Source organism: Panthera leo, chromosome A1 (assembly GCF_018350215.1).
Source record: "Panthera leo isolate Ple1 chromosome A1, P.leo_Ple1_pat1.1, whole genome shotgun sequence".
NCBI lineage: Eukaryota > Metazoa > Chordata > Mammalia > Carnivora > Felidae > Panthera > Panthera leo.
Genome location: NC_056679.1, coordinates 171,071,383 through 171,089,471, shown reverse-complemented (window position 1 = coordinate 171,089,471; position 18,089 = coordinate 171,071,383). Strand labels below are relative to the sequence as shown.

At 41.2% G+C, this 18,089-nt stretch overlaps 1 protein-coding gene across 3 annotated transcripts in view; it reads left to right on the top strand.

Annotated features, from left to right (window-relative positions):
• The window catches only part of LOC122223981 (neuronal regeneration related protein), a 110,019-nt gene that overhangs the window by 70,207 nt on the left and 21,723 nt on the right, over nt 1–18,089 (top strand). Inside the window, exons 1-3 of one of the 3 annotated variants that reach the window (XM_042945147.1) lie at nt 10,857–10,874; nt 11,664–11,705; nt 13,027–13,090. In XM_042945147.1, coding sequence (XP_042801081.1) covers nt 13,088–13,090 — 3 coding nt within the window. In that variant the 5' untranslated portion in view covers nt 10,857–10,874; nt 11,664–11,705; nt 13,027–13,087. Of the gene's footprint in view, nt 1–10,856; nt 10,875–11,059; nt 11,242–11,663; nt 11,706–13,026; nt 13,091–18,089 lie in introns of those variants that run through there. The other 2 variants (XM_042945129.1, XM_042945139.1) reach the window with 2 other exon arrangements.

Sequence of the window (18,089 nt, the reverse complement as noted above, 5' to 3'; positions counted from 1 at the left end):
TTAAAGTTAAGATATGTCTTGATAACCTAAGGAGGGAAACCATAGTTTGTATAATTCTCCACAAATTCTGTGCATCTTTGAAGTTGAATATTGATGATGGAACAAACATTTAGTAAAACTTCGTTATTGTGAACTTATTAGACTCTTTTTTTTAAATTTTTTTTTAATGTTTATTTATTTTTGAGACAGAGAGAGACAGAGCATGAGCAGGGGAGGGGCAGAGAGAGAGGGAGACACAGAATCGGAAGCGGGCTCCAGGCTCTGAGCTGTCAGCACAGAGCCCGACACGGGGCTCGAACTCACAGAGTGTGAGATCATGACCTGAGCTGAAGTCGGACGCTCAACCAACTGAGCCACCCAGGCGCCCCTGAACTTATTAGACTCTTGAAACTATTTAAAAAAAATTTTTTTTAATGTTTATTGATTTCTGAGACAGAGACAGAGCGTGAGTGGGGGAGGGGCAATACAGTGTGATATGTGCTAAACTAGAAGAATGCCTGCCTTTCTGATCTCATCTTCACTACTCTTTTCTCTTACTCATTACACTCCAGCCATATGATCTCAATCACACTCTTCTTATGCCTTAAATACCCCATAGATTGATGCCATAGTACCTTTGCACTTGCCTTCCTCCCCTCTGATAGAATGCTCACCATCTGTATCTTTCAGTTACTGGCTCCATCTCATTTTGCAGGTCTTAGAGCTCAAGTGCCAGCTCCAAGACACCTTTCCTAAATATCCTTTCCCCCACCCTGCCCCCAGCCATTCTTTGGCACATCATTTAAAACATTTTTTTCTTTATCTTATAATTTGTTGATTTGCATCATGAATTGTGATTGTGATTATAGAATTAAGTTCCATTAGGACAGTGCCAGAGTCTGTCTTGTTCACTGTTCTAGCTCCAGTGCTTAGCACTTTCCTTTGTGCCCAATAAGAAGGTGCTCAACAAATACTTAGTCAAATGAACAGTGCCATGAGGTATCACAGGCACCATCGGGGAAGCTCCACACAGGAGGTCATGTTTTACTTGAGGCTTGAAGGGTGCTGTTTAAGATAAAGGATTAACACCAACCAGAGACTGATCAGAACAGTGAGTTGAAGAAGGTTTCCACCTAGAGTGAGTGAATGCATGGAACTGTGACCATTTGCATAAACAGAGAACTGAAGCTATTCAAAGACTTTGAAGAAAATGATAATTTCAGGTTGGGATAAGGTGAGTGTATGATGCCCATGGGACATTCAGGTAGGGATGCATCAGGGACTCTTAGTCAAAAGAGCTAGGTCTGTATAGGAGATGGAGATTTCTGCTACTTTTTACCTTGTGAGGCCACCAAGAGATTTGCCAGTGTGCTAACTACTCCTAAGCATAGATCCTTCAGGGACTACTTTAATAAATAAGTTCTTTTTTTGTAATCTACAGCACATTTTATGAAAATTATGGAAAATGTGCTGAAGCCAGTCTTTAAAACAGCGAGCTAGGCTTTTGGAAGGTTCAATCTTTATCTCGTTAATTTGTCTCATAAAATCTTCCTTTCATATATGTTACAAAAATACAGTTCTGTCTAATCTCTGTGTAGCCTAACTCAAGTTGAAGCATCAAAATTGTTGACTGCTTAGATTCGCAAGGATGTGATGGTATATCACCAACAGAGGCTCTGTTCCTGTGTATCCTTAAATCCCTGGAGTAGGGTAGATGTTAAAGTAAATTACAATTTGTGGAAAGTGGACGGAAAGAATTCAGGACATTTAAAACTGCAAAACTGTAAATTTGTTGACAGAGGAATGAAAAAGTTTCTGAACTTAACAACCAGTGAAGAATTACCACTCAAAGGATTTATGACAGAAAGAAATGTAACCCCTGCCCCTCATCAGACTCTTCCAGGAAAAGGCACTTATTCACCCCTTTCCTGGGCCTTTGGCTCTTGTCTCCCATTCAAACTAGAAAAGCACCCAACTCCATGGAGGAGAAATCAATGAACTGCTCATTTGAACTTGAGGTTTTGGGGAAGAAGCAACAGAACTCCAGGGGGAGAGACAAGGCTGAAAATACCCAGTAGACAATGAGGGAGGCAGACCCAAGAAGAGAAGTTTTCAGATGTCTGTCCTGGGCGGATTCAGTGTTGGGGAGGATAACAGAGCACCACCTTGCACGCCCTTCTACACTTGTGTTCTCGATTGCCTGAAGATTTCTCTCTTTAGTGAGGAGCTGAGGTGTCTTACCCTTTCAGTTCTTCAGGGTACAGTTGAGAGATTACAGTGCTTTAAGGCGCTGACCTTTTGGTGCAAACTTAGGCAAGTCCATGCAAAAGAAAACCTGGCAATTTGTCCTGGAACTGTCCTGATTTCAGCTTCTCAAGTGCACATTCTCAGAATTCTCAGGGAAGTCTCATGGGCTCTCCTAATCACAGAGTCAAATTCTCACTATTTTATTATAATGCCTTTGAGGATCTACAAAAATAAAACTTTACACAGTTTAAAAGAAATGATTAGGACACCTTTTCTAACTCCAGTAAGGTGTTGAATTTAGAACGAAAGGGCTACATACAAGGCCAAAGCCAAGGTGAACATGAAGTCATGATATGTGTGCACTTTTAAAGGAGCTATAATAATAGGTGTGTATGTAAATGAATACATGTGTGTGGAAGGCGGGAAGAGAATCTTGGTTTTTCAGGGGTGTTTCCTGACAGTTTGTCATTACCAGTATGGAGTGGAGTAACTAGCACATGGTGTCATTCAAAACCATTTTTGAAATAAATTGATCACCTCAGAGGATCACAAGCTGTTTTAGGGACAGTTTAGGTGCCATTTCAACAAACTGTTCTTCCTGAAGAACCATCTCCTTTCTGTAAATCACAAAAATGTATGGGGTAGAAGAAGGAAGACGAGTCTGTGAAAACATGAGAGAGGAAGCCAGAGAGTATGGCCAAGAAATTAGGGGAAGCCGAAGAGTGAAGGACTAACCAGTGTCCATCGGATCTGGGTTCAAGTCCCAGCTGTACTATTTACACTGTGCTGAGCGGAGGGCTTACCCTCTCTCTACCTCAGTTTTTCATCTGTGAGATGAGAATGTCACAGAATCGATATAAGGACTACATAAGCCAACTGCCTGCACATGAGTTGTGCTTGTTTCGAATGCTATGTTCTGTAAAACGGTGGGCTTTCAGCGAAAAGTAATGCAATCTAGTCATGATTTAGACAGGCTAATCAATGTTGCTAACTGAGCTGTGATCCTAAGTGACTCCCTTTGTTTTTGCTACCTATTCCCCAATCTTATGTGTATATGTTTTAAAAGTACAACAAATATATGTGATATTATTAGTTAAGCCTAAGCACCTTCATTATTCTTTGCATGTGTATTTCTATGAATTCCAGGGGAATCTGTATCTGAAGCTTCTGACAAGGGCTTACCTTCTTGACTACATCCACAAGGAGAAGAGGTACATTACCCCAAATTTGAAAAGCAGAAGTTCATTCTAAAGGCAAAGAATCTTCTGTCTTCCAATCAGCTGTTTCTCTCTTTGGTCAGTCTCCTCCTTTCGTCTCCAGTGAGTGGTCAGGTGAGGAAGGTGCCTCAGTGACAGTGCCCTAAACTCTAATCCTGGGTATCTCAGGCTGTATTAAAGTCTGGAGAATGGGACAGAATTTTGCTCAGCTCACAAGGTGCTTGAGTTAATTTCAAAATGAGAGCTAGTATGTACAGAATGTTGTAAACACAGCACAAGATCAAGGGATATTTACATCTAGGGACATTTTGTTACTCTACCTCTTGAATGATAAACACCACCTTCATATCATGTAATAGTATATAGTTTGTCAGTTTCTTAGAGCACAATTCTGTACTTCCCTAGTGCTGTGGAGAATACTCGTTGATTACTTTAATCAGTTTTAAAATTCAGAATTTCCCACGGAAAAAAAAACATTCTTCTTTGTTAAGGGTAATTAGCTAACACACACACACACACACACACACACACACACACACACGGGTGCACACACATTGGGATTTTAAAATAGTTTCCTTTTACTTGTTTTGGAACAGCATTCACCACCGGTATTATTTTTAAAGTTTTGCATCACCATTCAGATAACTTTTAAGGCAAGCAGAAGGCTAATTTTTAAAATGTGTTTCATATGGTCTGTTTTGCCTGGTAGGATAATCTGGATAAATCTTCCTTTGAGACATTCCTTCCATTTATCTCTTTGTTTCTGCAACAGCTAGCTTGTTCCTCACCTCCAGGAGGGCTCACTTGACTTTTCCAGGGATTTTCAATTATTTCCAGATGTTGGACAAAATACAAGATTGAGGGTGCCATGGTTTTCAGAAGATCCTCACCTCCTATGTTTGTCCTTTATTTTTTTATTTTTTGATAGAGAGAGAGAGAGAGAGAGAGAGAGCGAGCGCTGGGGAGAGGGGCAGAGAGAGAGGGAGAGAGAGTCTCTTAAGCAGCCTCCATGCCCAGTGCAGAGCCCAATGCGGGGGTTGATCCCACGACTATGAGATCATGACCTGTGCTGAAATCAAGAGTCAGATGCTTAACTAACTCAGCCACCCAGGTGTCCTTGTCCTTTATCTTTTGAATACTATGTTCATTGTTATGTTTTACAGAGTGACATAGGTTATAAGTCATCCTGTATTCACTTTTAAGTTCGTATTTCATACTTTGCTAAATTTACACTATTTTTCCTCCTTTCATTGCCAAAGTCCCCATGTCAGTGGCTTAATTCTTGATGTTTTGTGTTCCTTCCTGAGACTTAGTGAATTCTCAAATATGAAGGCGTTTTCTGAACTATTCTCAGTGTGGGTTTCTAAGTGGTGAAGTGGAGAATCCTTCTCATCTGCGCTGCCTTCAGCAGCTGTGTAAATACAGCTGGAAACTTGCAAGCAGACAGGGTTGAAATTGTAAATAGGTTTCCTTATGCGTTTTGGAATGCTGATCTGAGAACCACGGACCCTGAATTTCAGAGGAGCCTCCACAATGGCAACTTTCAGATACCTATTTAATGTGACTTTCTAGATTTAGACACAGCCTTGCCCTTGGAGACATATTACTTCTTCAGCTTCAACATATTTCTTGGACTTTACATCTTACAATACCCTAAATCTCATAACGAATAGAAATATTATGAATCCTCTACCCTTCTGAATGTTCAGTGCAGGGAAGGTGTATTAGTTTGCTAGGGCTGCCATAGCAAAGTACTACAGAGTGGGTGGCTGAAACAACAGAAATTTATTTTCTCACAGTTCTAGAGATTAGGGTGTCAGCAAGGCTGGTTTCTTTTGAGGCCTCTCTCCCTGGCTGGCAGATGGCTGTCTTCTCCCTATGTTTTCGCAGGGTCTTCCCCATGTGTGTCTATGTCCTCATCTCCTCTTCTTACAGGACACAAGTCACATTGGATTAGGGCTCCCCTTATGACTTCATTTTACCCTAACTACCTATTTCAAGACCCTATCCCCAAATACAGTCACATTCTGTGGTGCTGCGCATTATGACTTCAACATAGAGGGGACACAATTCAACCCGTCCTAGGAAGGAAGCACGAAGAAAAGGGAAATGATAAGAAAATTACTCAAGGCTTGTTGTTGGAAAATTGACTATGTGGGTTCTACATTCAGCAGACATAAAACTGAGCTCATTATCACCCCCTTCTCCTCCCAAATCCACTCTTCTTCTAGTATTTTCTGTTTTAGGAAGAAGCACGATCATCCAAGCAATCACAGAGTCAGAAGTCTGGGATCACCTTAGACTCTTTTCTCCAGTTAATCTGTAGTACTCCATCAAGCCCCCAAGGACCCCTGCAATTCATAATGTAACCCTACCTCCATAATGTAACTTGACTCCTTCTCTCTTCTTCTTTCCCATGAGCCATTCATGATTACTCACCTAGATTACTATAATAGTCTCCTAATTAATCTCACTTCAATTCTTTACCTTCTTCATACCCAAATACATCCTCTGAATTGCTCTAAGAATAATCTTTCTAGGAAAAAAAAATACCTGTTCACATCATGTTCAGATTAAATGTGTTCAATAGTTGTATATTGCTTTAAGCATAGGATTCAAATTTCTTAGTTCAAGCATGTACTATAATTCTTTCCTTTCAGTATGATTGGTTGAACTTAGGTCACATGCTCATCTCTAGCCCATTATCAGAGCCACACAACTTCAGTAATGGGCTAAAATAATTAGGATGTACTCCTCCGGATCACCTTCCCTGGAACTTGAGGGCTCTAAGGTAGAAAGGATGGAGACTAGGACAAGACAGGATTTCATTAACAAAGAGGAAGAGGACCCAAAGAACAAATATTCTAGTTAATAAATGGACAGAAGATATGAATAGACATTTTTCCAAAGAAGGCACCTGCATGGCTAACAAACACTTGAAAAGATATTCAACATCACTCATCATCAGGGACAAACAAATCAAGATTACAATGAGATAGCACCTCACACCTGTCAGAATGGCTAAAATTAACACAGGAAGCAGCAGATGTTGGTGAGGTTGTGAAGAGGAAACTTCTAACACTGTTGTTGGGAATGCAAACTGGTACAGTTACTCTGGAAAACAGTATGGAGGTTCCTCAAAAAGTTAAAAATAGAACTACCCTACAACCCAGCAATTGGACTACTAGGTATTTACCCAAAGGATACAAAAATACTGATTGGAAGGGACACATGCACCCCAATGTTTATAGCAGGATTATCAACAATAGCCAAACTATGGAGAGAATCCAACTGTCCATCAACTGATGCACATAAAGAAGATGTAGTATGTAGTACACACACACACACACACACACACACACACACACACACACACACACACACACACATATATGCCCAAAGGAATATTACTCAGCCATCAAAAAGAATGAAATCTTGCCATTTGCAATGATATAGATGAAGCTAGAGTATATTATGGTAAACTAGAATAAAGAGAAAGATAAATACCATATGATTTCACTCACATGTGGGATTTAAGAAACAAAATAGATAGAGATGGGGAAGGAAGAAAAAAGAAGTAAGCAAACCATAAGAGATTCTTAACTATAGAAAACAAACAGAGGGTTGATGAAGGGAGATGGGTGGGGGATGGGTTAAATGGGTGATGAGCATTAAGGAAGGCACTTGTTGTGATGAGCACTGGGTGTCCTATGTAAGTGATGAATCACTAAATTCTATTCCTAAAACCAACATTATGCTATATGTCAAGTAACTAGAATTTAAATAAAAACTTGAAAAAAAAAAGGAGAAGGAAAGAGACAATGCATGTTAGGCAAGTAACCAAAAACGTCTACTACAGTCTGTTCCTTCATGGAATTTACAGTCTGGTGGTGAAGACAGGAAAATAAAGCCAAAGTTACAGCAGTGTGATAAAGGCCGTGGCGAGCTCTGAGCACAAAGACTCCTTTCTAAATTGGGCCAGTGGTTCCAAGCAAGTTTCCTAAAAGAAGTGATACATAACCTACATTTATGAAGAAGGAGCAGGAAACGTTGAAGAAAGGGAAAGAGGCATTGTGGTGGCAGAACAGCAAGTGAAATAGTCCAAGAGTCATGCTGCAGAATCACTCACTGGGGAGCCACACATCATTGAGGCTGAGCAGAGTGACTCTGGAGGTGAAGCTCAGAGAAGATATGGTGCATAAGTTTTATTCTAGAAAGTTACCTATAATACCCATTACTTCCATGTGTGTAAGGCTACCTAGTACAGTATGCAGTTTCACATAACATGGCGCTCTGGTACTACCATATAAATTGCAGTTGAAGAATGAAGAAACAGAGACTAAAAGGTTAAATACCTTCTTCAGGGTCACATAGAGCTGGTTCTAACCACTTGTTTTTCTAACCGCTTTTACATGCAGCCTTTTGCACAGAGCTCAGATTCATGGAACTTGTTACCAGAAGCAGTGAATGACACAGACTGAAAATAAAATTGCCCGAATATATATTTGAGATACATTTGAAAATATGAAGATATATTTTGTGTATCTAAGGGAGGTGGAAGAAAGACCCTGTATCTAAAGTACCTTCTCCTTTTGACCAAATCCTCTGATGGATGGACTCTTCTTTGGCATTCACATTCATGTAAGGGACAGAACACAAGGGTCAGCTTCTGACCCGGGATTCTTATTTTCTGGTATCACCTGGCTGTCACCAGGCACTGATCAAATTCCTTAGCTCACGATGTGCCCCTGCCTCTACCCCAAATGTCCCTTTCCCCCTTCTTGAGTTTGCTGGCTTTTATTCATTCTTTACAAGTTCAGTTTAAGCATCACCTCCGTTACAAAACTTTCTTTTAAACCCCAGTCTGATTGAGAAAGGAGGCTTTATTCTCACAGTGTACCCTGGTGCAGAGCTCTGCAATTGTCCTTATTACACTGCACTGTAAGTTTGGCTGTGGTTGTGTCTCCACCCCTCACCCCAGACCATAGATTCCATGAAGATAAGGACATTGCCTACTTCTTTTTCCTCTTTCCTAAGAGAACCTTGCTTTTGTTCAGGTCTCTGTCTCTTTTGCATGTAGTCCACGTGACTCAGGGGAGGCCACCTCTCCCATCTCAACCCATGGATCTGATCGTTTGAGACAATGGTTCTCAATGAGGGGAACTTTGCCCCTTCAAGGAACATTTGACAATGTCTGGACACAAGTTTGGTTGTCACACTACTGGCATCCAATTGGTGGAGGCCAGAGATGCCACTGAACATCCTACAAGGAACAGGATATCCCTACTTCCTCCACCTTGCACCTTGGCCCCATCAAAAAATTATGCGGCACCAGAAGTCAATAGCACTGAGGTGGAGACACCCTGGTTTAAGTCAGTCTTTGTGTGACTTTGCTTCCTGAATGATCTAGGGATAAATAAATGCCCTAAGTAATCAGACTGAATCAAAGGACTCCTATAACTGGGAAAGAGACAGATGAGGATGATAAATCTAGAAAGTTGGATTGTGGTCACACTGTGGTGAGAGTTGAGTAGAAGGCTAAAGTGTGGTCTTTATCCTACAATGGAGCAAGGGGGTACGATGATTAGAAAGATATTTCAGGAGAGTGGGTCTACCCTACAACCTGTAGGGCAGATGGGAGCAGGGCAGAGGGTGCTCCCCTGGAGCACTAAGACATTTCCTGAATGCTACATTGCCTGAATGAGGTGGCATGCTGTGAGTTCCTTTATGTCCCTAGTGGTTAGTAGTCTCCTCTACCCAGAAGGACTCAAGAATGTTTCTTGGATAGTTGGATTATAACCATTTTCTGGAACACAGTAAATAGACTATGATTCTGACCCAGTGTTCTTATTTCTTAAAAAAACAAAAAAACAAACACACACACAAAACTATGTCACCCAAATATTTGTGGCTACAATGAAGAAAAATTAACACATAATAAATCCCAAATTTCCCTGTGTTTTTAAAAGACATCTTAGGGAAGCTTTGTATAAATACAAAAGTCAGTGTGTATGTGTGTGTGTGTATATGTTTTCATGTAGAAATAACTTCTGAACATATCTCTCTGGGATAGATTTTTGGTTGATGTGGCAGGGTCTTCTTGGATTTCTTTTTGAACCTGACTCTGAGGTCAAAGATCTCAATGTTGAGGTGCCCTTGACTAGCCTCTTGGGACTCGGACCTACAGAAGCAGCCCCCAGGTTTCTGCCCACTCTCACCTCCCCACTTACTCTTCAGACCATTTCCCTGGTGAACACTGGTGAACACTGGCCCTGAAGGCATTTAGGGAAGTTTGTTGAGTTTTGTGTCTTGCCTTTGTTCCTAGCAATGGCTCCAAGGTAAGTTTTTTTTGCAGGAAAAATGTGATGTTTTAGATTAATTCAGGAAAACTCCTATCTGGCCCCTTAAATGTTACACCCACTGTCAGATCAAGAAGTATTTGTTGCTGCAGTGGTTTTTGTAGTGTGAAAGGAGATCTATAGTGCTGGCAACAAGCTTATAGATAATTTTTTCTTTAGAATTAACAGTGTAAAATATTGCTTTTTAAGGTATGCTATTTCTGTACCCCCAAAAAAACTTATTTTTTTGATTTAAGACAATCTATAAACATGTTTTTGTAAATTCTCCCTCTCCCCTTCCCCCCTCATCTTTCCTGACTGCTATGATGGGAAAACACTGCTTTCAGTGATTAGAAGTAAAATGTGGATGGTAAATTTAGAAGACGTTATGATCTTTTATATCTTTTTTTCTTGGCAAAGCAATTTAATTAGGAAATAATCTTTCCCTCTAACATCTGACATTTACCATAAAATGATATCCTGTTTTGTTGGCAACAAAACCAAGTTGTAGCAAAATTTTGAGCTGTTACACTACTATGAAGACAGATTTTAAATAAACCAATATTTTTAAAAAAAAGCAGAAACACAAAGCACTTTTTAAAAAAGCAATCTCCAATTTTAAAAAGTATAATTTTAGGGCGAGGAGCAGTGGGAATAGGCTAAATCCTGCAAGGAAAAGGGAGCAAGAGGGGAGTGTGTCTCGGGCCGATCACACCAGGTCGCGGCTCACGGCTGTCCGCGCACCTATGGCCGTGTGCACACGTGTGTGTGCCCGAGTGTGCGCGCGCAGCCACTGGGGCCTCTGGGCCGGGCCTTGGGGGTGCTTCCGACCCCGGGCTTCCTGCGGGCTAGGGCGGGCACGCGGCCCTGGCGGGGCTGCGGGGCAGACCTGGAGGGCGTGCACAAACGCTTGCGGCGCCACTGTGTGTGTGTGTGTGTGTGTGTGTGTGTGTGTGTGTGTGCGCGCGCGTGCGCGCGCGCCTCCGCGCCGCCGCGGGCACCATTTTCTGCTTCGCTCGGGACAGGCACATAAAAGGGAAGGCGGCTGCCGCCCCGTCGCCGTCCTCTTTCCCTCAGATGCCCTCTGCTGCAGGTTTATTATTACAGTACGGGCCGCGCCGCCTCTCCCCGCGGCCTGGCGGCCTGCCGGGCTGTGCAGCGCCCTGGCCGCCTTCACGCCTGGCGCGCCCCCAAACCGCCTCCTCCGCCTCCTTATTTGTCTGAAAAGCAACCGCACGTCGAGGCGGAGAAGCCCTCCGGGGGGGCGGGAGAGGCTGGGCCGGGGTGTGTGTGCGCCGTGCTCCGGGGCGGGGCCGGGGCGGCGCGCCGGTCTGCGGGCCCTTTTGTCCCCCAGGGGCCCGGCAGGAGCAGTAGGGGCGGCGGGGTGCTCGGGTGCGGGGTGCCGGGGCGCGCTTGCTGGCCGCTCGCCGACGGGGCCCCGAGTCGCCGATTCCTGCAGAGTAAGCAGTCTGGCTCCGCTGCGGCCGCACAGTGGCAGCAAGGCTGGGGCGCTGGCGCAGCGCCAGCCCCATCAGAATTAGCTCATTGTTCACTAGCACACTGGCAGCGGAGAGCGGGAGAGAGAGAGAGAGAGAGAGGAGAGAGAGAGACTGAGACTCTTAGAGAAAGACACACACACACACACACACACACACACACACACACACACACACTCTTGGAGAGAGAGCGCGCGAGGCAGGGAGACCTTCCCCTCCTTTTTCCACGGCTGTACTTCTTGGAAGTGAAGCCGGTCTGGGTTTTGTTTCCCTTCCCCCTCCTCTCTCCTCTTCCTCCACCCCTGTCCCCTCCCCCTCCCCTCCCCCTCCCCCTCCCAGCTGTCTTTCTAGCATGATGCCCTTTTTCATCCACATTTGTGTTTCAGGTGTAGAGAGGAGAGAGTGAACAGGGAGCGGGGCTTTTGTCTGTAAGTATATGCCTTCCCATCCCCGGCCGGGAGCGCTGCTTTCTCTTTTGTGTCGGTTTCTTGCCATTGCTCTTAGCTGGACCCTTCAACCCTGCAGAGTTCATGCTTCTTCCCTCTAAATTTTAAAGAGCTGAAGGGTGTACCTTGAAGAAATTCTGGCATTTTGGTCCTGGTGCATTAAGGCTGGAATTTAACTTGAGCTTTTTTTTTTTTTTTTTTAATGCACAAGTTAAGAGGGAGAATTCTTTTGGGAAGGGGTGGGGTTTTTTGCTTGTTGGTATGGTTAATTTTTGTTCTTCTTGCTCATATAGCATTCTTAGGGACTGGTTTGTTTCTTTGCATTAGATGCACTTTGGTGCATGCACCCCCACCCCCTTTATTAAATGAATTTGTATCCCTCCATCCATACACTTTATTACTCTCTCAGCGCTGCTGCCGCCGCCAAGGGTCTTCTCAGGCATTCGATCTTGCAACACTTTTTCTGCATTTTCTTATAAAGCAGTTGAACTTTGGGGGAGGGAGGGTTTAAAAATACATGACTGCTTTTTGCTGGATGATGATGATAACAATCTGATTTGCATTTATGTGTATCTATAATAACATTATAGGAAAACTCTAAGAGCTTATGATACCCTGTTGGAGAACTTTTAGTTTTTCCATTCATCTTAATTTTTGCCATAACTTATGTTAACAAAAGAACCGTGTTCTGACGACATAAAGGTGGAGAGGAAAATCACTGCAGCATGTACATTAATGTTTATTTGGTATAAAGAGAAGGGCATAATGGTGTGTATTCCTGACTCCCCGCCCCCCCCCAGTGTAGTTTTTTTTTTTTTTTTTTTTTTTTTTTTTTTTTAAGACACGGAAGGTTATGTAATGCAGTGCCATTTCCAAAAATACCCACTCTGAGGCATTACACTACACGGTGGAAGGCTGATTCCTATTCTGCTGTCTTGATTGCAAATATACTGCCAGTAGTATGTCTGGGAACAAAGAGCAGCCAGAAAACAATCTATTTTTATCGCTTGGTTCTACTTTTAAGTTACTAAACCTTTTGAACTCCCGCAATTTAAAGAGGAACCAAACACTAAGAATAGCCCAGGACTCTGCAGAGCCAGGTACCAGGAATTTCTTTGTCCCCTATTTAAGCCTATAGACCCTTGGAAAGCTCTCTGAGAAGCCCCAGTGGTTACAATAATTTGCATGTAACTTATCTTAACCACAGAAAATGGTTATTTGTCTGTAACCTCTAAACCGGCATTTTTCATTTCCTGACCTGCGGTGAGGCGATTTGTCTTCTGTATTTAAACATATTTTGCAGGTTGATCTCCCTGGACTGAAGAGAGGGAGGGTGCAAGGCCAAGACTGTTACGATTCTCAAAATGGTAAGAATGGGTCATCAGAGGCAATTCTCAGTAGGTTCTCGTGTCTTGATTTCATATAAATATCAACCACACGCCTTCATCCCGCCTCAACCCCTTATTGTTCCTACCCCATTTGACCTTTAAAGGGGTCTTTCTCCGTCCGGCATGTGGGAGCTTTGCAGTGCAGCAATTGATATGAATTGGATGTGGTGAATTAGATCTTTTTGATTTGCAGTCATTTTGAACAGAAACTGAAATTCCTCTTTCAGAAGCAAAGATTTATTTAACTTGAACAACAGAAATGGTTCTGTTCTTTAAGAAGAGCGGTGTGTTGTGACATGCATGGAGGGAGGTGGCAGTCGTAGGGCTCAAACAAAGCAATGGGTCCTATTTTAGAGCTCGCCAGAAGTCACCCTCAGAGTAGGGGTCCATGTCCCGCTCATCAAACACCTGGACAGTCTGCTCTACTTAAGAGCAATATATGTGAAGAGCTTGGACTTTTTTTTACCTTCATATACCCTGCCTATTGTATCTCAGATGTAATTAGTGTTGATACTTTTTGTTGATGTATAACTTCACTTCTCAGAGGCATCTGCTCCGTTTCAGAAGTCAAGCACATTACCTCTGAATGAAAGGGTGACTATTTGTGACAAGCATTGTGATACAGAAGGCAGTTTCATTTTGGATAACTGTGGAAAGAGCGAAACAGATGAAATACACATTAAAAACAGCTGAATAAGTATACTGATCTCCTATGAAAAATTTCCTCCTTGGAAATAAGATTGGACTGCGAAGAAAATAATCGAAATGTCAGGCAACTTTTAAGTACATGTCCTACTGCAGATGTCTACACTGTTTAAAACACCTTTCTGCCACTCAGAATGTGTGATTTCCAAATTTAGTTTTAGGTTTTATTTTTTTTTTAATCGAGGGTGGAATTTAATGAATCAAAATTAAATCTGATATACTTGGTGTTTTCTTTGAGAACAACCCAAGTATAAGCTTCCAGGGAGAAGAATGAATCAGAGCAATTAAATGAGTTCAGTTTGAATCCTATTAGCAAGTAAGCTCTCTATTTTTTGTGTGTGCCTCACCTGCCCGTTCAACAGGTGGGTGGCAAAGCCTTGTGGAAAGTAGCTCTTGCTCGGACTTAGCAGATAGTGACCAAATTAAGGAACTTGAGGTGGACGGGCAAAAGGGATGAACAGAAAAGTAAACTGATCAGCAGGTTTTGTGCAAATGGTTCCCAACTTCCTATTAAGTTCCAATTAGCCACTGTCCTAGAGTGCTAGGATGGTAGTAAAATGAACCGCTGCACAGTATTTTTGTTTATTTTTCTTTTACTGAGACTGGCTGCATCACTTTGTCTTGTCGCTTTTTATCCAGAGTCTTACCTTCTGTGCCACCATAGGTGGACAGACCATGAAGGTTCACATATGCTGTAATATGTCAGGTGACCAGTTTGGTTAAACATAAATTTGACCACTGACTCTGTCAAAACTAGCAGACCTGACTGTAGGTCAAAAACTGACTATAGGTCAGGCTCAAAGAGTAAATACCGTGTTTCTGTATTAGTGAGTGGAATGAGCTTCGTGAAAGGCAAGCGTGTGTGCCAAAGCCGAGAATGAAAGTTGGAACAATTTGAGTGCAGAAGAGTAAATCTGAATTATTATTACATGTTGTTAATTTCTTACAGTTGTCCTTTATGTATGGTGGCAGAATGAGAAATCACAGTGTGTTGCTCTTGGAAGGATTTTTACTCATGGAAAAATTCTCACAACTTTTTGGTGACCCTTTCATCAAGATGTCAGTCCCTTTTGGCACAAGCCCATTGCCTGAAATGAAACCACCGACAGTTATTGTCTGTGGGTGATTCCAAGTAACTTTCTAACAATTTGCTTATTCTGGGAAGTCTGAGCCCTTCAAAGTTTCTGCACCTATTAATGTTAAAAAAAAAAGTTTCATTATATTCTTTAAAAAACTTATTAGAGGCATCTTATACCTCCTTTTATCCTTTTTGGCAAAATGGAGTTATTTTCTTTCCTTGATTAGAACTGGAATTACTTTGCTGATCTCTGTAACTAGCTTACATGAAGACTTAGCCTGCGTACAATGGAAACTTCTTCTAGGGAAGCAGCAGATTTAATACCTGGCCACCTCTGCAAAATATATGAACATGCCTTTTCTGTTAAACATGTATTTCCATTTACATAATTTAAAACACTAAAGAGGATCTAATTTCAGTGTATTTATCTGGTTTAGTTAAGGGCTTATGCCAAATACAAATTTATAATCAGCTCATTCCAGGGTACAAAATTACAGGTAGACTTCAGAATTCAAAACAGAACAATTCAGTATCTAGACATTTTACATATACCCTAAAATGATGATGTTTCACAACAATAATTTCAAGACACTCAAGACTCCTAGAGTGTCTTTGCATTACCAGAAGAATACAACCACTTTGTTAACTCTCCCAGGCACTGATCACAGTGTATTCTGTGTAGAGGACTCTCTGAGGGCAATTCTGGGGGCACCATTTACATAGTTAAAATATATTGTTATACAACTCAGGAGTACTGTCAAAGGTGCAATTTTGAGTTTACTTTGCTGTGTCTTAGTTGACCAGAGTGTTCTTTTCAATAACTCCTTCCCAAACTTTTTAGGTTATCTGGTATATGTGCATTTTTTTCCAGTTGCCTGTTTTATTTTATTTTATTTTATTTTATTTTATTTTATTTTATTTTATTTATTTATTTATTATTGCAATTAACAAAATATTGCAAGTCTGCAGAGATTTTCAGTATTTAATTTATATTTGGCTTTTTGCTAAATTTGAATATCTAAGATATATTTTGTATGGGTTTTTGGTATTTAGGTGTTTTATTTTAAAAGTACTTGCTTCAGATACATCAATGAGAAGAAAATACTTCAGAATGAGCAGATGATCTTGAATAGCTTGAAAAAATAATGTAATCCAGTGTCAAGGTTAAGTCCTGATTTACAATGACTACCCTCTGTGCAGTAAACTTGCCTTTGCGTATGTGTGTGCATGGACTCACAGTGGCATAAGCATGGACTCATTATGTTTTAATAGAGATCTAGGAATTGGAACTATTTAAGTTCTCTGTAAGGCTGATGCTGAGCTTTTCACAAAGATGAGTTGACTCTATTGTACTGTTCATAGAGCTCTGCTTTTTGTACAGTCTGTGAAGTGGCATTCATGGCTTACAAGGAGACTCTTTCAATAATCTCCCCATTAACATAAGGTTTTCTTATTTAAAAGAGAAAGACAAAGATTGAGGAGGAATGAGGTACTATTGGTCGCTGTGCCATTGGGCTTTGGAATGTAAATTTATAGGTTGCTCAGTTGATTGTGGAGTTGCTGAAGAGTACCTAGGAGGGTAATTTTATCTGGTGCTATTTTACACAAGGCCTTCCAGCGCACTGTAAGGGGGAAATTGGGGATTGTTTGGGGAATTAGGACAGTAGGGATGATCTATCCGGCTTTAACCCCAGCCCAGCTTCATCTTGAGTTATATAGATAATTCAGGTAGAAGGCATTTGAGCAGAAATCTTTGAATAAAGAGTTATTTAGAGTCTCATTCTATTTTAACCTGGTGGAATTCTTAAAAACTTGTATGTAAAGCAGATCATCATAAAATACTAAAGACATTCATTTTATTTGAAATCCTGAAATGAGTACTTCTGAAGTAGAAAAATAAACTTCTAAAATGTGAATACTTCACTAAATTAGATGAGGAACCTCTAGATTACAAGCGTTATACGTTAAATATTCATCCACACCAGGGATGGGGAGCCCTGGGGTGAAATACCGGCTCCCTTGGTCTTCCACATGTTTTTCCTTAGTGCTGTTCCTGGCTGAAAAGTCTCCTAAGGTCTTATCCTCACAGCCAAAGTGAAATGGAGCACTGACATAGTTATCAGAATAATTACGCTTAAAACAAAACAAAAAGCTTGATTTCATCTGATTCATCTTGGTTATTCAGAATGTTCCTGGAGTGATGTAGGAGTGGGAAGGATTTGCCTGAATTATCTGTGTAATTCCTTTGTTCTACGGGAAAAGACTAGGGATAAGGAAATCATATCCGCAAATCCAATTTGAATATACCAGAGGAAAATGTATTGAATGTACTTGGACTATGTCATCTTGGTTGATCACGATATATTAAAAGATTCCAATTTTAAACTGCTCCTTTGCTTTGAACTGGAAAACAGATTAACCATAAATCTCAGCCCACATCTGTAGAAATCATGGTTGCTAAAAATACCATTTATTGGGTCTAAATTTATCTGAAATGGGTATTTCTAGACATATTTTGCAGGTAGGGACAGCTTCAAAGATTTCTATCTTACTGGTTTAAAAAATAGCAGTGACCCTGAAATTGATCTGTGAGGGCATGATTAGCAGCAGCTAATGGTTTAGCAGCTCTAATGGTTTGGGATTTAAGCATTAACATGGCTCTCAACTAAATTCTAAATATCAATTCAGTTATTAGTAGCCATGACATGGTGTTAACCTGGGTGTAACACTAGATTATACTCTCCTGCGTTATTGGTTGGTTGGATCATACTCATTTCTTTCATTAACCAAATAAATTGCAGGCTCCCAGAGGGTTTATAAATTTCACATAGAGCGCTTAATAAAGTTTTAAATATATGTTAGAAGTTCAATAAATATTGGGTTGGACTTTTAAAAATTCATCCTTAAGACTTAATCGTGTTTAGTTTTGGTGATCTGGAAGTAACTTGTACCCTTACCTTCTTCTTAAGAGCTAGGAAGTTGAAGTGAATGTAATTTTAGTTTTCACAGTCAATCATTTTCTATTATTTACTAACAAGAGAAAAAAAATTGTGGTTAGTCCAGAAAGCCACTTGCCAAAAGAGAGTGGCTTGCAATTGCTCACATTTACCAGCTTTGGAGCCACACTCTGATCAACCTGGTGATACGCTAGGTTTGATCCAGCTGTGGTAACTTAGAGCTAATAGTAACTTTTCC